The 26,369-nt window shown below is 40.0% G+C and overlaps 1 protein-coding gene across 4 annotated transcripts in view; it reads right to left on the bottom strand.

Moving 5' to 3' along the window:
* tns1b (tensin 1b) overlaps nucleotides 1-26,369 on the bottom strand; it is a 154,996-nt gene that overhangs the window by 89,209 nt on the left and 39,418 nt on the right. For all 4 annotated transcript variants that reach the window (XM_053328001.1, XM_053328004.1, XM_053328000.1 and 1 more), the window contains exon 3: nucleotides 14,124-14,161. In XM_053328001.1, coding sequence (XP_053183976.1) covers nucleotides 14,124-14,161 — 38 coding nt within the window. The remainder of the gene's footprint in view (nucleotides 1-14,123; nucleotides 14,162-26,369) is intronic.

Genomic DNA, 26,369 nt, shown 5'->3' with positions numbered 1-26,369 from the left:
CTTGAAAATGAGCATAAAAATGTCTAAAGAGTCTTAATGTGAGCGCAAGAGTGGGGAGAAGTGCAGCCAAAGGAAAATCTTAACATCCCACAACTGGAAACGGCGCAGTGCAGCACTCAGCGCTGAATAAGCAGGCAAAGTCTGGCTACTGGCTGTAGCTGTTTCCCTCTCTTTTGCTGCCTGGGTTTTCTCCTCCCTCTTGTTCAGTCCATTTTCACCCTCCTCCCAAACAGGGAGCCACATGAGTAATGAAAAAAAAGAGAAGAAATATTGAAGTGAATTTACCCAGGAAGATCAGGGGGAATGGGAGTTGAGCTTGTGAAACAAAAGCACAGCCCTATTCTTTCTTGCCTTTTTCTCACACACTCTCTCACACACACACACACACACACACACACACACACACACACACACACACACACACACATACACACACACTTTCTCCTTCCTCACAAGCTCATTCTTCATTCTGTCCTTGTTATCAGCTTCTCAAGTTACAGGTTAAATATGAGTCGCCCCCCCCTTACACTTGCCTTTTCTGTCTCGTTCCCTCTCTCTCTTTGACTTTCCCTCTCTTTCTCTCTCTCTCTCTCTCTCTCTCTCTTTCTCACTCTGTCACACACACACACACACTTACACACACAGTCTACAGCTGCAACGAGAGAGAAAGTACCAATGAATGAGTCCATTGACTTGACAACAACTCCAAAGTCAAACAGTGTCAACAGCAGCGAGCAGACACATACTTATCAGTCACCGACACACTACAGTAACAGCATGTCTTTCAACTCTCGGTGCAACTAAATTATGTTGACTCTGAGAATAAAACTCTGCTTTAATATGTTGATATAATCAGATATGAATGTGATCTCAAGATAAACACTGCAAACATGCAAAAAATTGTATTATACAAAATTGCACTGTGAAAGAAGCCAGTTGAAAATGACTTGATTTCTCTAATTGATTGTTATAATTTGTAAACATGCTTCAAATTCTTACATCGCTGAACTCCACCACACCTGATGATATGTACACATTGAGTAATAACCATTGATGTTTGCAGTTGCAGCGGAGCAGCTTCTTCAAATCGCTTGACGAGGATCAGAACTTGCACTAAATCATTCTGCCATCAGCTGACTTAAAAAATGTACTGCAGCTTTCTGGGTCAAAGGAAAAGAAAAGTCAAGAGATCAATAAAATCACGTGAAAGTTGGCTCAAATGACTCATGAGTCGTCATTCTCTCAAATAAATGCCTTTATAACTAACAGTCACTCAAGCCTGCATCTTAATTAGTGTCCACACATTGAGACGAGCAACTTTTCTCTTCTCGTCCACTCAAGGAGATTGTTCATATTATGTCATTAGTCCATGTATAATTTTGTCATCCTGTTTTTCCACACTGTCCTTCTGTAATTTTGTTATCCGGTGGATTCAATACACACATCATCTATTCCATGTCTGTCCCTCCTCTGTTGCTCTTTGTGAGATTTCTTCCAGTTTTTCCCCATCAGAATCAAGGATCTAAGAATAGAGGATGTTGTGTTGCTGCACAAATTGAAGAACATTTGTGATTTGTGATATTGGGTTACATAAATAAAATTGACTGATTGAAATATCAAATAACGTGGCCTAGGGTTATGACTTTGAGTATATTCTGCACAATGGATTTATGTATAACCCTCACACCCCACCTTACCTCCAACCTCCATTTAGCCAATTAGCTTTGGAGATGGAATAAAAAGGAAGACACTGTGAGCTTGATAAGAATACTGAGTGTTGTGGTTAGGGTAAAAATATTCCCATTTTTCTGGCACATCTTTTGACCGTTTTGACCAAGTATGTTAGAACAGAGAGACTACTGATGTCTTCTGTGTTCTTGTTCAGCTGTGATCATTGCACTAAGGCAGGGTCGTCACACATGCGGCCCACGGGCCAGATCCGGCCCACCGAGGGGTCCAATCCGGCCCACTTTCCTTACATCCTCCCTTCCTTCCTTTCTGTCTTCTTTTTACTCCTTCCTTCTTTCCTTCCATCTGTCCTTTCTTCCTTCCTTCTTTTATGTCTTATTTTCCTTCCTTCTTTCATTCCTGTCTACTCTTCCCTCTCCTCCTTCTTTTCCTTCCTTTCTTCCTTCTATCTGTCCTTCCTCCCTTTCTTCCTTCCTTCCGTCCTTTCTTCCTTCCTCCCTTCTTTCATTCCCGTCTACTCTTCCCTCTCCTCCTTCTTTTCCTTCCTTTTTTCCTTCTATCTGTCCTTCCTCCCTTCCTTCCTTCCTTTCTTCCTTCCTTTCTTCCATCCATCCATCTTTTTAATGATCCGGCCCACGTGAGATTAAATTGGGCAGTATGTGGCCCATGCAAAATGAGTTTGACACCCATGCACTAAGGGAAAGAGGTTGTGCTTTCAATATGATTGTCATTAACACTTAGACACAATAATGGATTTATTTAAGTTGTCCTCTCTGTTTCACCGGAGCTATTAAGATGTTTGTTCTCCAACGCTAAAGGCTGAAGTTAGCTCAAGTGATAAAAGCCAATCTGACCTAACAAACATCAGAATCAGGATCTTTCACAGGGCGGGAATTCCTGGAACAAACAAAGCCAACCTTCAATCATAATGACAGCAAGGTAGTCTTAAAGTATGATAGCTCTCACAGACATCAAGTAAGTGTTATGGTATTTCAGCTTGTTTCCTCACATGTTATGATCCAGTAGCAGACAAAGGGACATTACTGAAAAACATGTAGCACAAATTTGTACCACATTAACTATTATGCCTCAACATGGAAAGAATGGCCGCTGCCTTTGATCTCACTTGATAGTAATTACATGGAAGGTAGCTCTAAAGGTAACACCTCTCGCTTAAGTCATGTTCACCAGATGTCGGCTCGGTAAGCGTTATTTAATTCGCTATTAATGACAAGGGCCAGGAAGCCAGGAAGGAAGGGCTGCCAGAGACGGGCGACATAAGGTTTATGGTAACAAAACAACATGCTTGTTTATGTGAGATACACACCTTTTAGGGAAGGAGCACGTTGAACTGTGGGAAGCAGGAATTCCCCTTGTTCCTTGGTGCCTGTTTGTGTCCATGAGGGAATGAGCTTTGTGTTTCCATACTCACTGCGATTCAATTATGCATCTATATGTTGGGGATTGTAAAGCTTGGGAAAGTTCGGTGTTTGTTTTTGAAAGCACTACGTTCTCAGTCTAGTCTTTTTCCTGTGTCTTGGCTTTTATTACCTAGCTGATCCCATAACTGCTGTCTATAATCATTTTGACATTGCCACAGACAACCATCAGATGAGCCAAGCAACACCATGCCATTTGATTTTGTTTTTGTTCATTTTGTTCTAGCAGTTCATGCAATAACTTAAGAAAAAATGTCATTCCTAGTAAGTTAAATCATTGGACTGTTGACAGGCCTCCCTGTAACATCATCATGAATCCTTCCTGCTGGCGACTGGAAAAACGCACCTCTCTCTGCGCTGTCATCCAGGTTCAATTTGACTTTTCTAACTGGAATAACAAAGAGGCCGTTTGAGCGAGAAGCAAAAACAACACAAAGATCAATTGTCTTGTGCGGATTTCACAACGAGGACAGTGCGAGAACAAGACAGGACGGGGCAAAGGAACAGTTCAAATTAAAGATAAACAAATAATGAGACAGAAAGAAAAGGCAAGGACATAGAGGGGAGAGAGCTTCCACAAGTCTGACTCAGGCTTTCCCAAGCAACAGCCGAGCCAAGCAGATCACTGTCCCCCAGAGTCCAGTGGAACGTTTCACCAACGCCCACTCAGCGTACAGATCAGATTTAACATAGATCCTTTTTTTTTTTCTTTTTTTTTCCTGGACGGTCACGATTAAGCAGCAGGAGCTCAGACACAGTCAAGCAAACATAGGACGGAAAAGTTGTCACTTTGAATCAAAGCATTGACTGGAGTTATATGGGTGGGGAACTTGAACTCCTTCCGTATGTAATGAGGAGGTGTCCAACAGCAAGGCATTTTACACACAGCTGTTCCAGCAGTCAGGAACATTCAGAGAGGCCAGAAAAGAGGATGCATGCTCAGCAAAAGCTCTTTATCTGAATAAAGTTTTAAAATATGTTTTGCTGTAAAATTAATTAAAATCTCATGCCCTACCCGATACTTGTTCCTGCCATCGCCGTCTTCTCCATGCCAATTGTTGACATTCTTTCCAGCAACTCCTGATTACTCCATCATGTTAAAAGCTGGGTGTTCCTGTTTGTTTTCTCTACTGTATCTATGCACATGTTACTAAATGCATGGCAATAAGCCACAGCTTCTTGTGTAAGCCATTTGCTCATGCACTGGGACAAGGAGAGATGACACATGATTGTTTTTGGTTTTCACGAAGCTCACAAATCAGGGAACCTCTGTTTTTGTTTTGTTTTTGCGGCACAAAATCATTAAAAATTGACACGGTTCTCCTATTTGAGCTCAAGCAGATAATAACAACAGGATTTTTGTTTAGGATTTCAAAGTTAAAGCTGCTTTAATCAATACAGTTATGTTAACAATGGCTGAAATGACTACAGATGGGTGATAAATTAAAGGAAAAACCAACATAAAAAGTGTCTTAGTAAGATGTTTGGGCAACCATACGCCATCAGAACAGCCTCAGTGCTTTTTGACATATGAACACCATTCTTTCAAAAGATATTCCCTCATTTGGTGTTTTGATGATGATGGTGAAGAGCACTTTCTACCATGTCGGTCCAAAATCTCCCATATATGTTGAGTTGGGTTGAGATCTGGAGACTGTGAAGGCCATAAGATATGATTCACATTATTTTCATACTCATCAAACCATTCAGAGACCCCTTGTGCTCTATGTGGAAGAGACCATTCCCATCAGGATAGAAATGTTTCATCTTAGGACAAGGGTGATCACTTAGAACAACTTTGTATTGATTGGCTGTGACCCTTCCCGCTAAGGGGATAAATGGATCCAAACCATGCCTGCAAAAAGCCCCCCACAGCACAACAGAGCCACCTGATCCCCTCACTATAGGGGTCAAGCATTCAGACCCGACCTGTTCTCTTGGTGTACGCCACACAGGGACTCGCTCACTTGTTGAAAAAATGGTGAAGGATGACTCATCTGACCATATCCCTCTTTTCCACATCTCTGTAGACCAGTGTGTATGGTTTTTGCACCACTGAACTCTCAAATGTGCATTCATCTTTGTAATGAGGGGTTTATGCATTTCAAACCTACTATAATATCCCTCTCTATGTAATTGTCGACAGGCTGTTCTTGCTGACACAGATGGATCTTGTTCTGCTTTGACATCCTCAGTCACCTGAGGAGAAGCTGTTCCTCTGTTTTTCTTCACATATCGCGCTAATGCATGAGCATCACGGTCATAAAATGTACATTGCTGACTACAGTTTCCAACCATATTTACTGATGTCTTTCCCATGGATCTAAATGCAGATGTCACATTAGTCACTGTTCCTATTGAAACAGCAGCCAGTTGAGCATTCTTTGTGACTGAAGTGTCTGCCCGAACAATCAACCTTCTTTCAAAGTCACTTACATATTTTCCTCTTAACATCTTGATACAAAATCAGAATGAACTGGGCCTGCTCAGCATTTTGGTACATGCCACAGAGCATGATTGGATGTTAATGGCTTAATTGTACCATGCAGTGCACCTGTGTTATGTTTCTCCAGTCATTTATTAAGGTTGTTTTATTCATTTATTTTTTATTTGTCACTCATCTATGTATCACGTGAGATAATAATCCTCAAACTCTTTAGTTGCCCTTTTTTAGCATCTTTCAGCTCATTGTTTACAGTCCGTAACTTCACAGTTTTAGTTCAGTCTCACCGCTCTCATCAACCAGAGGTAGTCAGACACAACTACCCAATGAAACTAAAAACATAAACACTAAACAAGTAACATAACGAAAATAATATCTAATTCTTTCAGAGTCCTAAAATTAGAGACCATATGATCCATCCCGTGTTTCTGTTGTTGTCGTGTTTCTGCTATCGCTCGCTGTCATACGGAGGAGAGCGGAGCAGCAACCATGTGTTCTGTCCTGTGACTGCTAATTCAATTAGCTTCAGAGCTGTTGGCTGCCTCTGTATTTGATCAGACAAGGAGCTGCTTACTTGAAAATACAGCTCATACAGATGCCACGGAAAGTACCATGGGTATATCTTGATTTCTATTCCAGCCCATCTATTTCCTACTATGACTACCACCTATCACCACCCTGCCCACCGTCCGTCAAAGTGATCTGACTTTCACATTGCTTCGTGCATGTTTCCTTAACGGGAGTCCCCCCCCCACCCCCACCCCCGCCACACACACACACACACACACAGCTCCCCCCTCCTACCATAACTCCTATTTCTCATTCTCTGCAGGGCCGCCACCGCGTGGAAAAGAAAGCAAGTTGTTAATGTTGTTACTGGGTTTCAAAAAAGACATGCCAACATCTTTAAGACTTCGCTGAACTTGATTATGTGTTATGTAATGTCTCTGGTACTTGACAGTATAAGAACAATCTGTTGCGCCTTTCTATTAATGGCTAGTTTATCTCACTCTCTGGGAAGTTTGCTCAGTGATTACGGCTTTAGTCCCAGAGTGGCTAAAACTTATATTAAAAAGGTCACATTAAACAGTGAGGCTAGCATTTGCTTGAAAGCAGTAACAAATATGAGGCTTTGTAGTGATTTTCCAACATCCTTGAAGAGGTTTCATTACTGACATACTGTTTTTTCATTAACTGGGATTCTATTTTGTGCACCATTTAAATAGCAGCACTTTCTCAGAAACCGAGAAATACCATATAACATAAATAGACTAATGTAAGTTTAGAGTTTAAGTAAAGTCTAGCCAGAGCAGAGATGTATGAACATTTAACAGGAATGAAAGTCAAAACCACCTGATAGCAGGAATTCACTCTGCCACTGTAAGCAGAAAAACTAGGAATCTCTTGTGTCCGGTCTCACCAGTGCCAAAGCTACAGTACTATAAAGTCTACTGTGAAAAAGCTTTACTGGTGCTGTGCAACAGTGACACAGCTTCCAATTAACGCCTGTGTGATAAATCAGGCCATGAGCAAAGTGTGGTATCCAAAGGAAATTGCTGGAACAGAGGATGAGGTTAATCATGCCAAATGATCCTGACAGCTGCTGCTACCACTGAAGGAAAAGGCTTTATGAGACAGGATGAAGTTTGAGGAGAGAAGAAGATTTCCTGAGTAATTTCTGTCCAACTTGGGTATAAATGTAGTCACAGAAACAAAGCTTGGCATATTTGCATTTAGTGTTGAATTGATTAGTTGAGTGATCCATGTTTTGATCGACTGAAACAATCTGACTAATCAATGGATTGGGGCAGTGATGTTTTGGGCTAAATGCTAACATTAGCAATCTAACATGCTCACAATGACCATCCTAAGATGCTGGTATAATGTTTACCATGTTCACATGTTAGTTTAGCGTGTTAGCATGCTAGAATCTGCTAATTAGCACTGAACATACAGTACAGTTCAGGCTGATGATAATGTGATTTGTTTTGCAGGTCTTTGGTCAAAATAATAAACAGATTAATACAATACTGAACATTTTCATTAGTTGCAGTCCTATTGGTCATGAACCAAAGCATTAGCCAAATTTAAATTTTAACCTGATGATGGAGTTATATGGAAAGCGACAACTGTCAACCCAATGGTTGTGCCAGAGGAAACATCAGGGTTCAGCAAAGTCATCAGGATTTGGAGTAGCCAAACAGGGAGGTCAAAGGTCATTGTCAACAACAAAGTATCATTGTCAGAGGGATTTAGGTTTTTCTTTATTCAAGAAATTCAACTGACTGTATGCTAGCAGTCATTTGGGGATATAACCCCATTCTTGCAGTTGAAGGATGTTTTTCTAAAGATTGGCTTTATGAATTTGTACGAAGCTACCATTGATCACCAGACAGCTACTATAACCTTCCATAGTTATAAATCCAAGTGGTGCTCACCAGGTGAGGGGATGGCCAGCTGCAAACCCAATGCACTCTGCCGAAAAACGCACCTCACGTGTGCATACAGGTGTTTGGATGTGTCAAAGACTTGGAGGCAATAAATAAAATGAAATATATGATCTGCCTTAATTCTCAGCCGCAGCAGGTACTTTATATCTCCAGATGATCGCTCAGAAATGTTAAAAATGTCAGGAACCGGCAGCCACTGTCATGCAAACAGTGCAAGAACGACTGTTTGTTTAAACTTGGTGGTATGTACTTTTAACCAGAAGCTTCCTGGAGGGGAGTACGTTTAGGTAATTGATCACAAATGTACAGGTATATACACAATTTGAAGTTGGAAAAATGCTGCAATTATATAGAGCCTACAGATATGCATTTTTTTAAGCATGATCTACTGATTAAAGTCTCTTCTCATCTGGCTTTTAAAGTGTTTCAATAGCTTTTATTTGACAGGTATGAAAAGATTCAAAGACCATCAAGACCCAGTGTTAGTAAGGCTGCTACCACATTCAGCAATACAATAAAGCAATTTGCAGCTTTTGAGCAACATGAGGATATATCCATCAGCAAGAGCTACAAGCAGCATATTTCTCACTGAAACATGTTGTACTCAGTGAAAGGAACTATAGGGGGTCACAAATAACAAATCTGAAATAACAAAAACACACAATGGAAGCCAGCTACCACAAAAGAAACATGTGAGTTTTCTCCATTTTCAAAACATGTATTCTGTGAAGTTCAGGAGCAAGGGAAAAAGCAAAACAAATGCTTAATCATTTTGGAGGGGGGGAACTGAAAAAGAAGTGGAGTGTGCGTGTATACATGTTCTTCTAGGTTGCTTTCACAGACCTCTTTCCTCATTAACGGTGGAACATGGTAGTTTCCTTCTCAAAACACACTTGATAGGCAACAGAGGATCAGTGAAATCCAATGGACTCTACTCAGCACCTCTGGTTATTCCTGACTTGCCACGAGCCACCAGAGTACAGTAGGGGAACTAACATCTGCTCAGGACACATTACCAGTATATTAAAATTTTTAAAAAATCAAGGAAGCAAGCATGATCAAAAGTAGAGATGAACAGTATGTGAAAATTGTGTAAAAAGAAAAATTTAAGAGGCTGCTGACAGATACCGTGAAAATGCCAAATCCAACAAAGCATGGACCATCTTACTAATAAGTATCGTATGTTTAGCCAAAGCCTGATATATCTTATCTCTGTTTTTCCAAAAATCATTAACCACTCTGTTGAACTGGGTGTTTTCCAAAAATTTGGTACAAAAAGTTCAAGTTTTTGTTTATCCCATGTGCTCTTAAGTCTTATACACACTGCCTCTTGATTCATCACAGCTTACTACTTTAATTTTCTTCTTTCCGTTCATCTTCTTGCAGTTTTCCTTGCTTCTAACATACATCTATATTATCTGAATTACATATATACTGCCAGCACTTTTAATGTCTTTTATTGTCTTGGTTTTGGTGGGGGGTTTTTGTGTTTATGCTTTTATGGTTTAGTATTTTTATGCTGCTTTGATGTAAAAAGAATGTCCTCTTGTGGGACAATAAAGATCTGACCTAAACTAAACTGAGCTAAACTCAAAATACATCCTTTTTGGTAACATAAATACTCACGAGACAACCCAATGTGTATAGATCCATGCCTTAAAATAGGCAACAAATTCACTGTTTCCTCCTATTTGAGAAGCATTTGCTAAAATAAACTGCAGTATCCAGCTGTTTTAGGAAATTACAAAAAGCTTTTTATTTGTGATCTGTTTTTAAAGATTCTTCAGTGGGAATGAATGGGCAACAGTCAGGGTGTAGGCCAGTCATAAAGTATTGAGAGATGTAACATGTGGGTCTTTTATGGGATCTGACGGGAAGAAAAAAAAATACAGAATAACACAAGCTTTATCCTTTAAGTTGGATGTTTGTGTTTCTGCCACGAACAACAGGAATCACACGGACGTATATTATATGGTACAGTATGTTTATATTAGTATGTTAGCCAGAAAAAAGGGAAATCGCTTGACTTTGTTGCAACGTCAGCAAATTCCTAGTCTCACATTTTTGCTTGTCTGCTGTTTGACCCTGCCGTGCATTAACTCTCCTGTCGTTTCAGATTGTGCAACTTTCAACTGTTTTCCCGCCATTCCCCTCATCACTTGACCTTCCCCACCTTGCCCACCTGTTCCCACTTCTCCAATCCTCCAGTAGCACATATACTGGCTTACTTCCATTCACTCACAAATTAATCCAGGTTGTCTAATATGCTACAGCAGGGGTGTCAAACTCATTTTCATTCAAGGGCCACATACAGTACAGACCAATTTGATCTCATGTGGGCTGGATCATTAAAAAGATGGAGGGAAGGAAGGAAGGACGGAAGGAAATAAGATGGGAAGGAAGGAAAGACAGGCAAAAGGAAGGAGGGAAGAAAGGAAGGAAGGACAGAAGGAAGAAAGGGAGGAAGGACAGATGGAAGGAAGGGAGGAAGAACAGAAGGAAGAAAGGGAGGAAGGACAGATGGAAGAAAGGTAGGAAGGACAGAAGAAAGAAAGGGAGGAAGGACGGATGGAAGGAAGGGAGGAAGGACATATGGAAGAAAGGTAGGAAGGACAGAAGAAAGAAAGGTAGGAAGGACAGAAGAAAGGAAGGGAGGAAGGACAGAAGGAAGGAAGGACAGAAGGAAGAAAGGTAGGAAGGAGAGAAGGAAGAAAGGGAGGAAGGACAGATGGAAGGAAGAAAGGGAGGAAGGACAGAGGGAAGGAAGGACAGAAGGAAGAAAGGGAGGAAGGACAGATGGAAGGAAGGACAGATGGAAGGAAGGTAGGAAGGACAGAAGAAAGAAAGGAAAAGAACACAGGAAGGAAAGTGGGCCGGATTGCACACCTCAACGGGCCGGTTCTGGCCCACGGGCCGCATGTTTGACACCCCTGTGCTACAGCATTCCAGTCATTCTCAGCCTGTAGTTTTGCCTGTTTTGACCTCTTGTAATGCCTGTGTGTCTTACCTTCCTTATTTTACTGATCCATTACAAAGTGTTTTACTGCATAACAACAGAAGGAGGGTGCTATCAATTTGTGAAAGAATAGACTATATAGGCCACTGAAGATGAGATGAAATGCATAATAAAATATCTCTTCTATAGCCAGGACTGAACTGTCTACTTGTGTTGTATTTCTGAATGGTAGGTGTGGTGGGAGCTTTTATCATGGCTGCTACTACAGTTTACTGTATGTCTGAGGCTGAAATTAGCGTGAGCACACCAGGAACTCCTAAGTAGTGTGAGGTTTTACCTTTCCTTAATGTTTTCACAGTGGTATATTGGGAAAGTCCCAGACATCCTGCTCCACCGTGTTTTTAATAAGGAAATAAAGCTTTAGCAAAGGAAGAGGACAAATGAAAGAGTCAGGGAAATAGAAATGGGCAGGTAGTGCACAGTATGTTCACTGCAAATGAATAAGAATACATTTACCTACAAATACAATATCTACAATTACTCCTGTCTCTACTTCCAGTGTGATATATGCCTATAGCTGTTTGTGGCTCTTTCCTGTCATCACCTAGTAGTGAAATTTTACTGACGAGATTTACTGCATTTTTCACATCCAGCTACAAGAAAACACATATAAGGGTGGGGGGGCATGCACATGTTCACACACATATACTATACACATGTCTGACCATTTGTTTGCAGTTGCCAGGTTAAATATAGGCCACATATTATGTTCCCTTATCTTGAGTCAGAGATTTATAACTGTAGAGTGTACTCGGGATAACTTCTGTCCAAACTAAGAGTTATTATCAAGAGTTTAGACTCCTGACACGTAAGTTCATACAGAATATGACTGACAGAAAACAGCTTTATCTATTCTTTTTTTTTTTTTTTAAATAAATAATTTATAAAAATGTACCCAACAGTCTTTTAGGCCTGACTGAGTGCTGATAGCGATCACAACTGACCCTGCGTGGTCACTCCCTTGTTTTTCATCTCAGGCTAGTTAGCAAATTGCTTCCTGCCAAAGCTATGACATTTTCAGTTGAAATGTTTGGAAAAGGAAATGCTGCTGTGATTTTTAGAGATGGAAGGTTTCAGTTTTGTATATATAGACACTGGAAGTATGTTCTGGCCACTGAGCTCTAGAGGTTTAAACGTCTCCTCCCACAACTGTGACCTCTGGCTTCTTGAAATTCGAATGTTATCAACAAGTATGCTGTGTGCAATTTCATTCATCACACTTTGCCCTGCAATAGAGCAACATGAGAAATGGAGTGGCTTGTTGTGAAAAACAGAGGGGAAAGGGCAACTCTGTGATTGAGGCCTGCATTGAACAACAAATTCACTGTGTCATTTTTGGTGGACATCAAAGTAGGTAGAGAAACATACATGGAATACAATTTGGGGATTTCACAACCTCTGCATTTGGTGAAAGACATTCAAATGGAAGTTCAAAATGGCTGATGTGGCAAAAGATGAAATCATCTATGAACCTTTACATTTAGTTGGCTTTTGAGACTTCCTCTCCACGCACCTTTACGACATTGGACATTAGAATCGGGGGTGCTCTGCGTCCGACAATTCTTCAAACTTTCCAAAACCAACAATCTGACAAGCATGACTACTTCAACATGTACTTCCATCATTTTTTACAACCGAGTGCAAAACCGTGAATGCCTTCGAGAAGAGAGGGGGCCAAACTACAAAAGCAAAAGACAGAGTTCTTGAAGAGAGATCAATTGTCTCCAAGTTTGGCCATTTGAAACAGATAGAAACACTGTTTTCCTTCAGACATGGTCTTATATTGAGCCCCTTAGGACTGCACACAATGCTAACTTCACAATTCTCATGCAACTTATTGACAAAAACTTTGAGATTTAAGATTACACAATATTAGACCTTTCTGTCCTCTGAACCTTGCTGTTCTCGTTCTACGCAGCACCTCATTCATCTGCACATTGCACACATTTCAGATGCACAGAGAACCTCTTTCACTGTATAAAACAGGTTTGGAACATTTTCAACCTTTCCACAGCTCAGGATTAGATTTGAAAAAGCTCAACAACATGTCTTTCCACAGACAATGTGTCTTTTATTCTGTACAACCCACACACCTTGCAATTAACTGGAATTACTTTCTGCCATAAAAATAGTCTCAATGAAAGTTGTTGACGGTAACACTGTTGGTAGAAAGACATGTTACTGGTAGATTTTTTAAATGCCGAAAACCTGGGCAAAGAAGTATTTTGACATCATATTTATTAGCCTTTTGGTGCTAAAAGTTACAATATCACCATGTAGGAACAATGAGAAAGGAGGTATGGATTGAGCATATTAATTCAGCCATTTTGTTTAAAAAGCTGTGGGCCTGTCCTGTATGGCCAAAGCCCCCACCTTGTATTTAGCATGGCCTGTCTGCCCTGCACCCCTGGCATTTCCTGTGAGTAAAAGAGGGGAGTGGCAAAGCTGGCAACCAGCACCTATTTTAATAATGGATACCAGATGAAGGGTGTGTATATACATAGGTGCACATAAGTGTGTGTATATATGAGTGCCACAAAACCTCCAATTAAGTTGTACCTTTAAACACAAAAACACACAACTTTCCCTCTCTAACATCTCTGCAGGAGTTTCAGCTTCACACTGTTCTCCCACCCATTTTCTTCTACGTGCTCTGTGCCTTTCCAAAACAACATGAATCAAGCGACGGCTCCATCCAGAGGTCTTTTATTTTTAGACGAGGGGCGATCTTCAAGACACAAGAGTTCATCCAATCCAAACACATTTTGGTACATAGAGCACTTGTTTAGACATTCTTAAGATTTTTTGAAGAACATAAACTCCCCAAACTCCACCTACTCCTACATCTGCATGTACAGTATATATATACACAGACACCATAAAGAGGAGCTGACTCCACCTCAAAGTAATATTTCCTTCCCATAAGCGTGCATGTATTTTAAAGGGCAAGTTTAAATGGTTTAGGAGTCCTTCTCCTGTACTTCTCCATGTGGAAAGCAACGTCATATATCTGATAATACTTTTCAAACATGACATTTCTTCCTTTTTAGTTTGTGTTAATTTTTCAAAAATGGTTTGATTCTTACCTTCGCTTCACATTTCTTGTGGCAGGCTATCCGGCACACTAGAGAAAACAGAAAAGGAGAAAATTAAATTAACTTCACACTTCATAAAAATCTCCCAAACGTTAAAACATTGCGGTCAAGTATGAATCATGACTTTGAATAGTTACAGTATAGAGGAGGTATTAAAAGGAAAGAGGCTCCTTCAAATTCCACACAGTGTTTGTTCTGTGGTCAAAGTCAAATATCATCTCCTATTAGCAGGTTAATGCTGCCCAGTGCTAGCTTCATGCTCTTGGGACACGGGCTCTCTAAATCAAAAGCTTAATTCATTATTCTGAAAGACCATCTGTGTAGTTTAGTTAAATCATCTTTGGGTTACAATTAGTGGAGTATATTCATGCTAGCCAACATACAACAATGAAATCACTTACAACACGTGTTTGTCTTTCCATTACACTTCTCTGATAAAGGATAACTTAAACATAAAGCTCTTTTTTATTTCACCACACCACAACCAGACAGACCTTTACAGACAGCAACAGACATTCAAGAGAAATGTATTATAGACACAACTTAACTGCACACAATAAAGAAACCAATATGCTACATCCCTTTCAGTTATAGCATGGCACGTTGTTATCCAGACACAACATCATTCAGTGTAGTGAATAATTCAATATATGTTGTCTACCTCCAGTCATCCTGATTGTTGTTGGACAAAGACATAGTAAATAAACTACTGTAATAATAATAATAATAATAATAATAATAATGCATTTTATTTAAAGGCGCCTTTCAAAGCACTCAAGGTCACCTTACAAGGCACATATAACACAACAACAGTAAATCAAACAATATAAATCAGGTAACATTTAGTGCAAAGATAAAGAATAAATATGAATGTGACTACAAAGTGCATTAGTACAATAAATAAACAAGAATGAAAATTTGCATAGTTAGTGTGAGACAGAGTATGCCACTCTGAATAGGTGCGTTTTCAGACGGGATTTAAAGGTGGAGACAGAGTCTGAAGTGAGAATGTCTGGTGGGAGAGAGCTCCATAGGTAGGGGGGGCAGATCGGCTGAAAGCTCTTGACCCCATGGTGGTTAAGTTGGCAGATGGGGCGAAGAGCTGGTTGGCAGAGGAGGATGGGAGAGTAGCTATGGGTCATGGAAAGACAGCGTGTCGCTAACAGGGATTTTGACATTTGTTGGTATGTTTCCATACTTACTGCTGTAAGTGATGTACTGTTCCTCAGTCAATGTTTGTTTTCTCACTCATTCAGCAATATATGGTGCAGCATAGGAGGCGTATTCATGTTTGTAAGTCAGATAAGATGGAGACTTTAGCAGCAATGATGGTGTGGGTTCTGTGGTTCTTGTGTTGTGTAGCAGGATGCAATCAGGCTCAGTGTGACCATCTGCTCTGCCTGTGATAGACTGACACATTATACTGTAGCTTTATATGAGATTTGATTTGCTGTATCAAAATAAGGAATAAAGCCACATTCTTTAATCCTAATAATGTAAATCTAGACTGCACCTTCATGTAAGTTCAAGTATAAATGTCTCCCTTTTTTCTCAAAGGTGAACCGAAATAAGTGATTTACAGAGCAGATATGTATAGCGTACACATGTATAGTGTAGTAGACCAAAATTAAGCTATTTAATTCCAGTTTTTAAATCTGAAATCAAAGATTTTGTCTACCAAGGGAAACAAGATGTAGTAGCCGTAACTAGAAGTCTTCCATCGCAAAAAAAAGGGAATGATGTCAATTCGTGGCAACAGTTTCCTTGACGTGGGACATGATATGTTTGTTGACAAGTCTGCCAGCTCCAGCCAGAGATCAGAGGGCACAGCTGAGAAAACGAGAAGGCATTTTAATACCAGGTGTAAATTCAAAGAGCCATTGATCGGATGTCATATCCGGATAGTGTATCCAGAAACATATCATATGTTAATACCAGGTGTAAATGGGGCCTATGAGTAACCCCTCTTACATACAAGTAGTTACATGATCCCTGATTAATTTAAAGAATATTGACTATAGGCCCTTTAAATACGCTGTTTTTTAAAAAAAAAATAAGTCTCTAAAAGTTTATTCAAACAATGTTATGTTAGACACAAAGTTGGGACAATGTCAAAAAACCAAACCAACCAAACAAGATAAAAAAGCATTGGTCTACTGTTGGATTTTGCAGTATCCCTTCCTCCCTCAAGCCCTCTCTCTGGACTCCCACAGGGTCTACAAATAAGGGTCAAGAGGGGAGCACCTGGACCAGCGGCTCATAAAGTGTCAGATCCCCTCGAAGGGCTGAGAGTCAAAACACAGCTCAGCGTGCCGAGGCGTAGGCTTTCCAAATAAAGGAGAAGACTGTATGCTTTTACTGGAACACGCTACACCTTATGTAATGAGTTATTCTTCCTGTCTCAAGGCACATTCTTCAAAGCGAGTGTAATATCTATTGTGATTAGTTGTTAAGTTGTTGATATGAAGCTGGAGCGCAGCCCATCCTCAGATTGTGTGAAAGCGAAGATCATGTCTATGCTATACCATGTTATGTCGTCAGTCCTATGTTTTTTTAACCCTGTAATCCCTATATATTATCTTTCTTGCCTCAGACGTACAGTATGCTCTTTAAACACTTTGCTATCGCTGATGTATGTCCCTTAATCTCACGGTATGTTCCTCAACCATTTTCTAAGCCCTTAAACCTTTTGTTCATTGTTTCCATCCTTTTCCAAGTATTTAGGAGAAACAACGGTGGCCACGAAACTCAAGAGAAACCAGTGTTTGGTTTGTCTGTTCTGAGCTATTGTACAAAAATGGTGAGCTCTATAGAAGAAGACCTGCTCCGTCTGTAGATATAAAGGTGTCATTCTAAGGCACCGAAAACACAACAATCCTTATTTTCACTAATTAAAACATACATATGAAAATTATAATCTATCTCTGCCAAGTCTGTTCCACTTGATGCCACTAAATTTAGCATCATTTCGTGCACCACCAGGACCAGAACTCAAAAACCGACTAGCTGTGAGGTGCACCAGCTTGCAGTGATCATATGACAATAAACACCACAACCAACAATGTTTAAAACTGTTCAAGACTTTAAGATGTTAACATTATCATAGCCAGAAAACAGTAGGAGTGATCAGACCTCAGCATGAGTAGTATAATGACTTTACTGGGTTAACTAAATAATTATCTTCTTTAACCTTATTCCCACTTTAATACTGCCATCTAATCTTTCTCAGTTGCTCCTTTGTAGCTTCATAAAAAACATTAACTACCTGTCAGTCTGGTTCAGGGTCAGAGGTTAAGAACCTAACAGCTACAAGGCCTTAAATCCTCCCTGGGAGACTTTTCTCTTTTCACAGGAACAGCAGCATTAATTAATGAGAAGTCAGCCATGTTTTTCCAAAGCGACATGTCGTATTTTGTTATCATTTACGACTTAAACCTTTTCTGTGTTGATACTGTCATGACTTACACCAGGCATACAACAAAATATGATGCTCAAAGTTAAGTATTAAAATTTAAATTAGATAAGAAACTTTATTTCACATTCTGGACACTGAGCGCTAACATGCTGAATCTGGAGAAAGTGAGAAGCTTCCTTTTAGAAGTTAAATATGTAATTACATCATGCTGCATTTAGTTTCTATTTAGGCACTCGCGGGACTATATTTGCACTTGGGGGGTAAAATTTGAAAGTCAGTTTGACTTCCTAATTAGAGGCCTTCAAATGTGGGTGGCAGCATGAAATCCTACCGAGCTACACGGTCCCAAAAAGACTCATGTTCCCAGGGTCAAACTGAACAGAGCCCTTTTTCAACATGACCCACATTGTTTATCACATCAGAGGACACTGAGCCCAAAACTGGACATATGGATACTATACATGGACCTTGTGGTGAGATTGTTTGGCTAGTATTAAGATTTTACTACATGTATGTATGTATGTATGTATGTATGTATGTATGTATGTATGTATGTATGTATGTATGTATGTATGTATGTATGTATGTATGTATGTATATATGTATGTATGTATGTATGTATGTATGTATGTATGTATGTATGTATCTATGTATCTATCTATCACTGTATAATTAGTATTAAAATCTTACCACTGGCCAAACAATTTCACCACAAGGTCCATTGAGTAGGTGTTCTGAAGCTTTCAATCAAAACACATGAAGCAGGTGATAAAATCATCTCACTGTAAGGGTTGGAGTATTTAGTCAAATCATATCATATCTACCTCAGCAGACGGACAAACCCTTGGACAAGAAGTCCCTAAGTGATCGGAAAAATTAAAGTGTGTACATCTGCAGTTCCATGATGTACTGTAACAAACTCCAGCAGCTGAGGAAGATCATTGTAGTGAGACTGTTGTGTCAACTACTGTTTCCAACGAAGGGAGTTTGAGACTCAGCACAATCTTTTACTTGGAAACTGGAGCCTATAAATATTTCCCTTTACTACATAAGATATAACTCAATCCAATAAACAATTGATTGACTTGTCATTTCAGTAGAACTTTTTAGCTGTGAAAATGCAGAAGTTGAAGCAAAAAGATTTAAGAAAATTGTGTTTGCTCTGTGTTAATCTCCTGTAGTGCTTGTGCCATGTATGGTATCACACAACACAACACAATTTTATGATTACAGTAGTACGTGAGAATGTGCGTACTCTGTGGCCTGCACAAAATATTTTTGACATCCTGTTTGTGACATAAGTCACAAGGAATGCTTTCATGGATGTGAAATTCAAACATACTTGGCTGTTTGCTTGATAAGCATAAAAGCCATGTGCTTGTCTATCCAGGACGATGTCCAGTACCCTTCCCAGCACGTGAGTCCCCAGTAAACAACACTCCTGGGCCACATGGGAGAGAAGCAGGACTTCCATATTGGGTGTGAAAGTGCCGAGCCTGGAGAGCTCGGGTTAGGCTTTACCTTGTTAGGAAGTTAGAGGTTTGGAGAATAAACAGAGCAGAAATGTTCCTGGTGAAGGAAAGAAAGGAAGACGGGGGAGACAATCAAACAGTGAGTCAGGAGAAAGAGAGAGAGAAAAAAAGAGATTACTGGAAAGGATGAGTAGTAAGCTGGTGTACAACAACTGCTCACATCAATCATTGACAAAATAAAATGGGACAGCAGGGAGATGATGAGCTATCTGAGTCGGGGTCTGTGGAATGTTTGGAGGGTGAGAGGAGGGTAGAAATGACAAAGAGGTGGGGGTATGTGACTGAGGCTGGGTGATTTCCTTCCCCTGGTCCCTTGGAATGAGCGTATACTCCCACAGGGCTGGGCTGAACCCCCTTACAACACTGGACACAATCAGAGGGCAGGGCTGGAGAATTTCCTCTTCCTCTCCCCTTCACTCTCACTCTCTCCATCCCTCTTTGGTGCTTTTTTTTTCTGCCTCCAATACACAAGCGCCAACACGTGAGCACCAACACGTGTTCATCCAGTGCACTTACACACACAGCACGTCACCTCCGAGTACAAACACATACGAACTCATTGACTAATGATGGATGTGACTAATGTTCTTATGTGTACTTTATTCTGTTTTTACTCTTTGTTGTATTCTTTCTGTATTAGTGTTAAGTGTTGTATTTATTATGATTAACTGGTGCCTTTAAGCAAAATTGCCCCTCAGGGACATTAAAGGATAGGTTCACAATTTTCCAAGCCTTTTTAAAAAACAATATTAAAGTGCCCAAATGAACTCTGGGATACTTTTTTAATGCTGTAATCATTCCCTCTTTTCAAAGTTGCCATAAAGAGAAGTGCTCACAGGTGATGGAGGACTAAATCCACAGTCCTCCTTCTGTGCAAAAACATATTTAAAAGTTTATCAAAAGTTTATCTGAAGCTAATATGAAGCTTCAGCTGTTCAAATGAGTCAAATCATGCAGATATCTTTAAAAGGTAAAGTCTTTTTAGTGCCAAATTACCTCAACCATGAAACCCAAGGGGGAACATTTGTACTACAAAGACTTGATTTGACCAACTCAGATGGCTGAAGCCTCATTACCTTCAGACAATGTTTTATATAATTGTTTGTACAAAATGAGGACTGTGGATTTTATCCCCCATCATTTGAGTGTATTAGGAACTTTTCATTTCCAGTATGAACAAGAGGAATGATTACAGCAAGTAAAGCCTGTTTCAATGTCCATATGGGTGCCTGACTGTTGCTTTAAGACAGATTTGACAGTGTTGTTTTACAAGAGAAACTCAGTTCAATATTCAGATGGACTTGGAAATGAGTTCAGGTTAGTCATAAGTGTCAAATAATGCAAAGGATTTAAATACAATGTGTTTCAAAAGATTAGTCTGAATAGAGAGTAGAAAGAATGATAACCAAACTGAGAAATTGGTATACATTTTTTATGTATATCTTATATTTGCATATAAAAACATTGTGAAAAGATATTGCATAATATATTGCAATAATAAAGTAATAAACATTTGTAATTTTTCAGTCAATAAAGTTTAATAATATTTTGTGTACAGTCATTTTGAAGAAGGGACTGATTTTGATGTTTTGTACTGTATGCACATTGAGTTGCCATTGTGTATGAAATGCGCTATATAAATAAAACTGCCTTGCCTTGTCTTGCCTATGTATTGTATTTAGAGTGATTTGTCTGTCACATGATTAATCAACTAACTGTAAATAAAGGGACACAGAAGTGGTTTCAGACAGCACGCAGCTGATGGTGAGATGTCTGAAAAAGTTGGGTGAATAAAGCATGATGTAGTGGAGGAGAGCTGACATATTTATCTGGCATAGACATCATAGATACTGATAACACTGGAAAAGGTTGAGGTAATTATAACAGTATGCATGAGGCCTGTGTGTGAGCGTATTGCATCGATCAGGATCAGTGAGTTAAGTGTTAAAATATGGAAGCAGAGGCAACAATACGGAGCCAAAAAAAAAAAAGGTTAAACTGATGACATCCTGAGTACATGATGTATGCACCGACCCGCTGACCCTCACCATGTCTCACATTCAAAAACAGGATCACACACCCACAACCAGCCAGTTTGGGATTAGTCGGTTTAGTAGCAAAAATAATGGATTTCCTCCTGTATGAACCACTGTCTTGTTGTCTGGTATTAGTATCTATTGACACTCAGTCATCACTCTCCACATGGGTGTCATCACTCAAGCACCCAGCCCACACAGCTAAAATCCCTAGCAGTGTTGGGTTTCTGTGGGTAAAAAGGCCCCACCTTCATCCAGCTGCCGAGGCTTGCTTGTCATGGGAGATTCCTGAAAACAGTGTAGGAGTGTAGAATAAATCCTGAGTGAGATTTCCCATGGAGTCATTCTGTGTCATTTGTTTGCTCCGTCCTGACAAAACATAACTTCTGTTTGTTTACTTTCCTGTCTGGTTTTTTTCTTGTGTGTGTGAGTGTGTGTTGGTGTGAGTATTGGTCGGATTGTGTTTGGTAGGAACAGCTGTTTCCCTCGATACAAGCTGCAGCTACCAAAACACAGCAAATTAATATGTAAATATAACACCAAAAAAAAGGTTGACACATGTGGATAATAATATGCACAAGTTCAGGCTTGAGATTTTAGGCTGAAAATTCTGGAAATTTACAGTAGAAGTGAGCAGCAGATGTAGTTGAACAGATGGATGCAGGTATCCTATTAGAATCAAAGGACTCTGCTGCCTCCTGGTGGCGACAGGTGGGACATACGAGGTAAAACTTCGATTCAATATGCAGTTGTGATTACACACTATGGTCATCGGTTCAACTTCAGCATAACATGGACACTTTCACGCATCATCTTTTTATTATATGCTCATTAAAAGTATTACTGTACAGTAGCACAGTGTAGTGGCAGAACTTACATATTGCCTTGTCTTGAGAGAATTCCTTTTAAAAGCATAAAAATAAAGTCTCTATATGAGAATATTTTCAGTGATAAAATAAAAATGCCTGATAAAAATAAGATTCTGAATCAGAAAACAAATCACAGCATAGATCATAACGTACATTTCCTATGATTAGTTCAATTAATTGAAATGAATGAATTTGAAATGAATTTGAAATGGAATTATTGCACATTAAAAAATGGTATATTTCCCCCTCAGGTTGGTTTAAAAGGTCTCCTGTTTCTTGGGTTGATGTATTAAAGCCATCATTAGTCGTGTAAACCATAATGTTTTTATTTTCCTTCATTTAAGTCTATTGAACCTAACCCTATTTTACAAGGGAGACCTGGCAACAAAACATTACAATCTCAGACAACACATACACACATACTAATACTGAGAAGGCTAAAATACCCTAAGAACAGAAGCACTGGGCAACAGAAACATTAAGTCTTGAATTCAGCCAAAGATATGATTCATAAATTCCTTAAACTTTTGCAGATTATTTCATGTGACTGGAGAAAAAACATGATGGCAATCCTTAAGGGTGTGTAGGATTTAGTGGTAACAAACTGAATGTCCCTCTTCGCCCTCCCCTTCCAAGCATGTAGGAGAAACTACAGTACAGTGTCTGCAAACTTCACGAAAAACATGATAAGCCCTTTCTAGATCCAGTGTTTGATTTGTCCGTTCTGGGCTACTGTACAAACATGGCAGGCTCCGTTAAAGAGGACCTGCTCCCCATGTAGATATAAAAGGCTTATTCTAAGGTAACAAAAAGACAGTCATTCTTAATTTCAGGTGATTATAAACAAAAAAATACGTACTTCTAAATATTATATAACATTTCTGGCAAGTCTGTTCCACTGGATGCCACTAAATTCAACGACCTGCACCTTTAACTTCAGAACAGACAGACAGAAGATATATGAGGTATCTAGTATTAGTAGTGGTAGTAGTAGCAGTAGTAGTAGTAGTAGTGAGTGTGTTTGCTACTGTAAATATAATTATATCAACCAAGAAATAACCACAATCCAATACAAGGACAAAAAAAGATTTAAGCTGGGTGGAGGCCTGTGTTTGCTTTACCAGGCTGAACAATACTCTCAATTCAACAGACCGAGTGTAAGTCTTAAAAAAAGGGTCAACTACATTTCAAACAGTAATGCTACATCTCATCCAACAGGTGGCTCCCTAACCACATTAACCCGGCCCGGCACTACCACGGTGGAAGACGACGGTTCTTCAGATTTTTGTTGTGACATCTAATCAAACACGCTTCACCATAAATCACAAACTAAGTCACATCATGGTTTAATTTGAGTGGAGAATGAGAGGCTTGAACAGTTATGAGAGAACATATGCGACGCAGATGTGCACGTGTACAGTTCGGTATCAGACTGTGAGAGTAGATAAGAGGGCTAAAGTTCACAAGGATTCAGGAAGATGAAGAAGGCAAAACCTCCCTCGTTGACGCTTTCACTGTGACACAGCACACTGAGCGTCTGTCCCCTGCATCCGCATGAAAAGTCATTGTCTGGTCAGTTTAGTAGATTAGGATAATGATATTAGACGGGAGACAGTCACCATCCATCATCCGCAGAAGTCATCTTCATCCATCTGCTCCACTTATTACTCTAATGACTTCTGCCAAAGCAAGGAGAAGCATCAAGGGAGACTGATTCATAAAAGTTAATGTATGTGTGTGTGTGTGTGTGTGTGTGTGTGTGTGTGTGTTTGTGATGATGATGATGATGCAGTTTTTTTTTTTTTTTACAGCTGATGATTTTATTACTGCTAATTTTATGCTAACGGATCAGACAGCAAGACAAGGTGATTGAATATATGAATAAACACTATAGGAAGGAGAAACGTGTGTGTGTGTGTGTGTGTATGTATGTGTGTGTGTGTGTGTGTGTGTGTGTGTGTGTGTGTGTGTACTTGGCTATTTTTACATACTGTAGGAACACAGTGTTTGTCTCTCTCAAACATGAGCACATAACTGTGTATGCAGCCAATTCTGCATGTATGTGTGTGTGTGTGTGTGTGTGTGTGTGTGTGTGTGTGTGTGTGTGTGTGTGTGTGTACATACGTGTGCATGTTTTAACCCTCACTGGGATTTGCTGCATACCAGCTGTGTGAGCTCAGAAGTCAAGAACAGAGCTGTGATAAAATTCACTCTCCCTCACACACACACACACACACATGCACACCCCTACTATTGTAGTGTGTCTCCACTCAGTCTTTGAACTTCAGTGTTTACAGCGGACCCCTGAGGGACGGCAGCGTGGTCGACCCCAGAATAAGGGAACAACCAGTCGCCCCCACAGAGGAACAGCTATAGCCTTTTTACAGAAAAGCAGTTCCTAAACAATCTTGGTAGGTTTGTTTGAAGGTGCAGCACTTTGCCGTCTTCTGTTTACTTCATGCTAGAGCGGCTTTGCGTGCCGCCTTCCCGAAAACTAAAAGCAGCAGTTTTGAGTAGTGGAAGAAAACTGGTCTTCAAATCTCACTTTAGGGGACAAATACAGGTCAAATCAGACATAAACAACACAAAATAAGGTTTTATATTAACTTTATTAAGTACTCCATCAGGTTGCCCCAGCACACAAACATCCATTTAACCTGAACTCCACTGCAGTGAATGAGTATAAAAGCTAGTTCCTGCCCTCAGGGCCAATTCTCCCAAAATACCCTATCACACAATCACATTGAGCTTTCTTTTTTTTTTTTAACTGGAAAACTGCAATCCTGACCTGCGTCAACATGCTATTGTCAAAGTAACTAACACCTTGTATCCTGGCAACCGTTGAGGGGGAAAGGAAGTCCAAGTGCTTGTGTCATTATGGGACCATGTGACTGGAGAATGTTAGTAAACAAGAGCAGCAGAGGGGAGGGAGTGTGCCGCGGGGGGGAGGGGGGGGTTCCTGTGGAGCTTCTCTCAGAGGAACTATTCTTTTCAAAGTGATAAATTATGACTGGATTAACCTCTAAGATATATTTTAATGTTGAATGTTAACACTTCAGTGATTCATGTGTGAGCTTGTGGAGTGTTTTAGATGTAAATCTTACTCTGCAGGCTGCTACAGTAGTCTGACTTTTTGGGGAGAGACGGTGATTCGTTTCCTTGCTGAGAGTTAGAAGGCAGCTGAGTCAGAGTGAAACAGCTAGCCTAATTTACATCTACGTTATTCATTTTGCAGATGCCTTCATCCAAAGCAATGTTTAATACAAGCTACTGATCAAAGAGAAGACTTTAAGTATAAGCGCCTCAACACTCCACTTCCACCTGACTCTTGGGCCACAAGGCTTGCAGGTGCTTGAGGTGTATGCGAGCCAAGTAGAAACAGAGAGAGAGAGAGACTGAGATAGATCAGGAGATGGAGAGAGAGAGCATATCAAGTGACCTCTTCAAGAGATTTTGAAGGCAAAGAGGGAGTCTGAATATTAAGATATAATTCATTAGTCAACAGAGGCAGGCCAACTGTTCTCAGCTGCTTTCTGTAGCTTCATATTTAGAGTATTGATGAGAGTAGTATCAATCTTATCATCAAAAAGTGAATGAGCATAGTTCCCAAAATGTCAAACTATTTTTTAAAATCGACTCCACTAATTTAGTATTGCACTCAATTTGTAGCAGAGGCTGAGATATCCTGACTTTCAGTCCCAAGTACACGAGGATCTCCAGAAACTTTGGATCCTGTACCTCCCATAATGCAATATTCAACTTTATAGCATCATTTATGAAACCATCCCTGTCTGATTAACACCCTTGTTTCACTCTCCCAGCTCTCCCAGCTCTCCCAGCTCGTTACACAGGCTTTCTCTAATAGATGTGTATCTCCAAACTCCAACTAAATCCTCAGACTTGACAAAGCTCCTCTAGAGCCGGAGGAGACTTTATAGCCCCCAAAGCCTGTGTTGTCCTCTGTATGACCAGTAAACTGATCTTTATCTCCTCTAAAACACTGGTGTATTTAAAGTATTGTATCCAACTGCTGTGCTACTACTACTTCCCCTCTCTGCTTCTCTTCACCCTTTCGACCCTGGAGCTTCTAGTTTTTGGCAAAAGGGTTATCTAATGAAATCATAGGACAGAGAAAAAACAGTGTTTGACATCTGCTGTCTGAGCAGGAGTCTACAGCTCACTTTGTGTTGTCCTCATAAATCTCACAAAAACACACACACACACACACACACACACACACACACACACACACACACAGACCTGGATATGAGCTAGGGAAAATGTTGAATGCAGCCTTGTCATGATGGTTTATTTCCCCTATGAATACACTTTTTACAGATGAGGGTCCCAGGTGCTGTCCTGTATCATTTTATGATCACATGCAA

Source organism: Scomber japonicus, chromosome 11 (genome assembly GCF_027409825.1).
Source record: "Scomber japonicus isolate fScoJap1 chromosome 11, fScoJap1.pri, whole genome shotgun sequence".
Lineage (NCBI taxonomy): Eukaryota > Metazoa > Chordata > Actinopteri > Scombriformes > Scombridae > Scomber > Scomber japonicus.
Note: the sequence above shows the minus strand (reverse complement) of the source record. Positions and strands in the feature narration are given on the sequence as shown.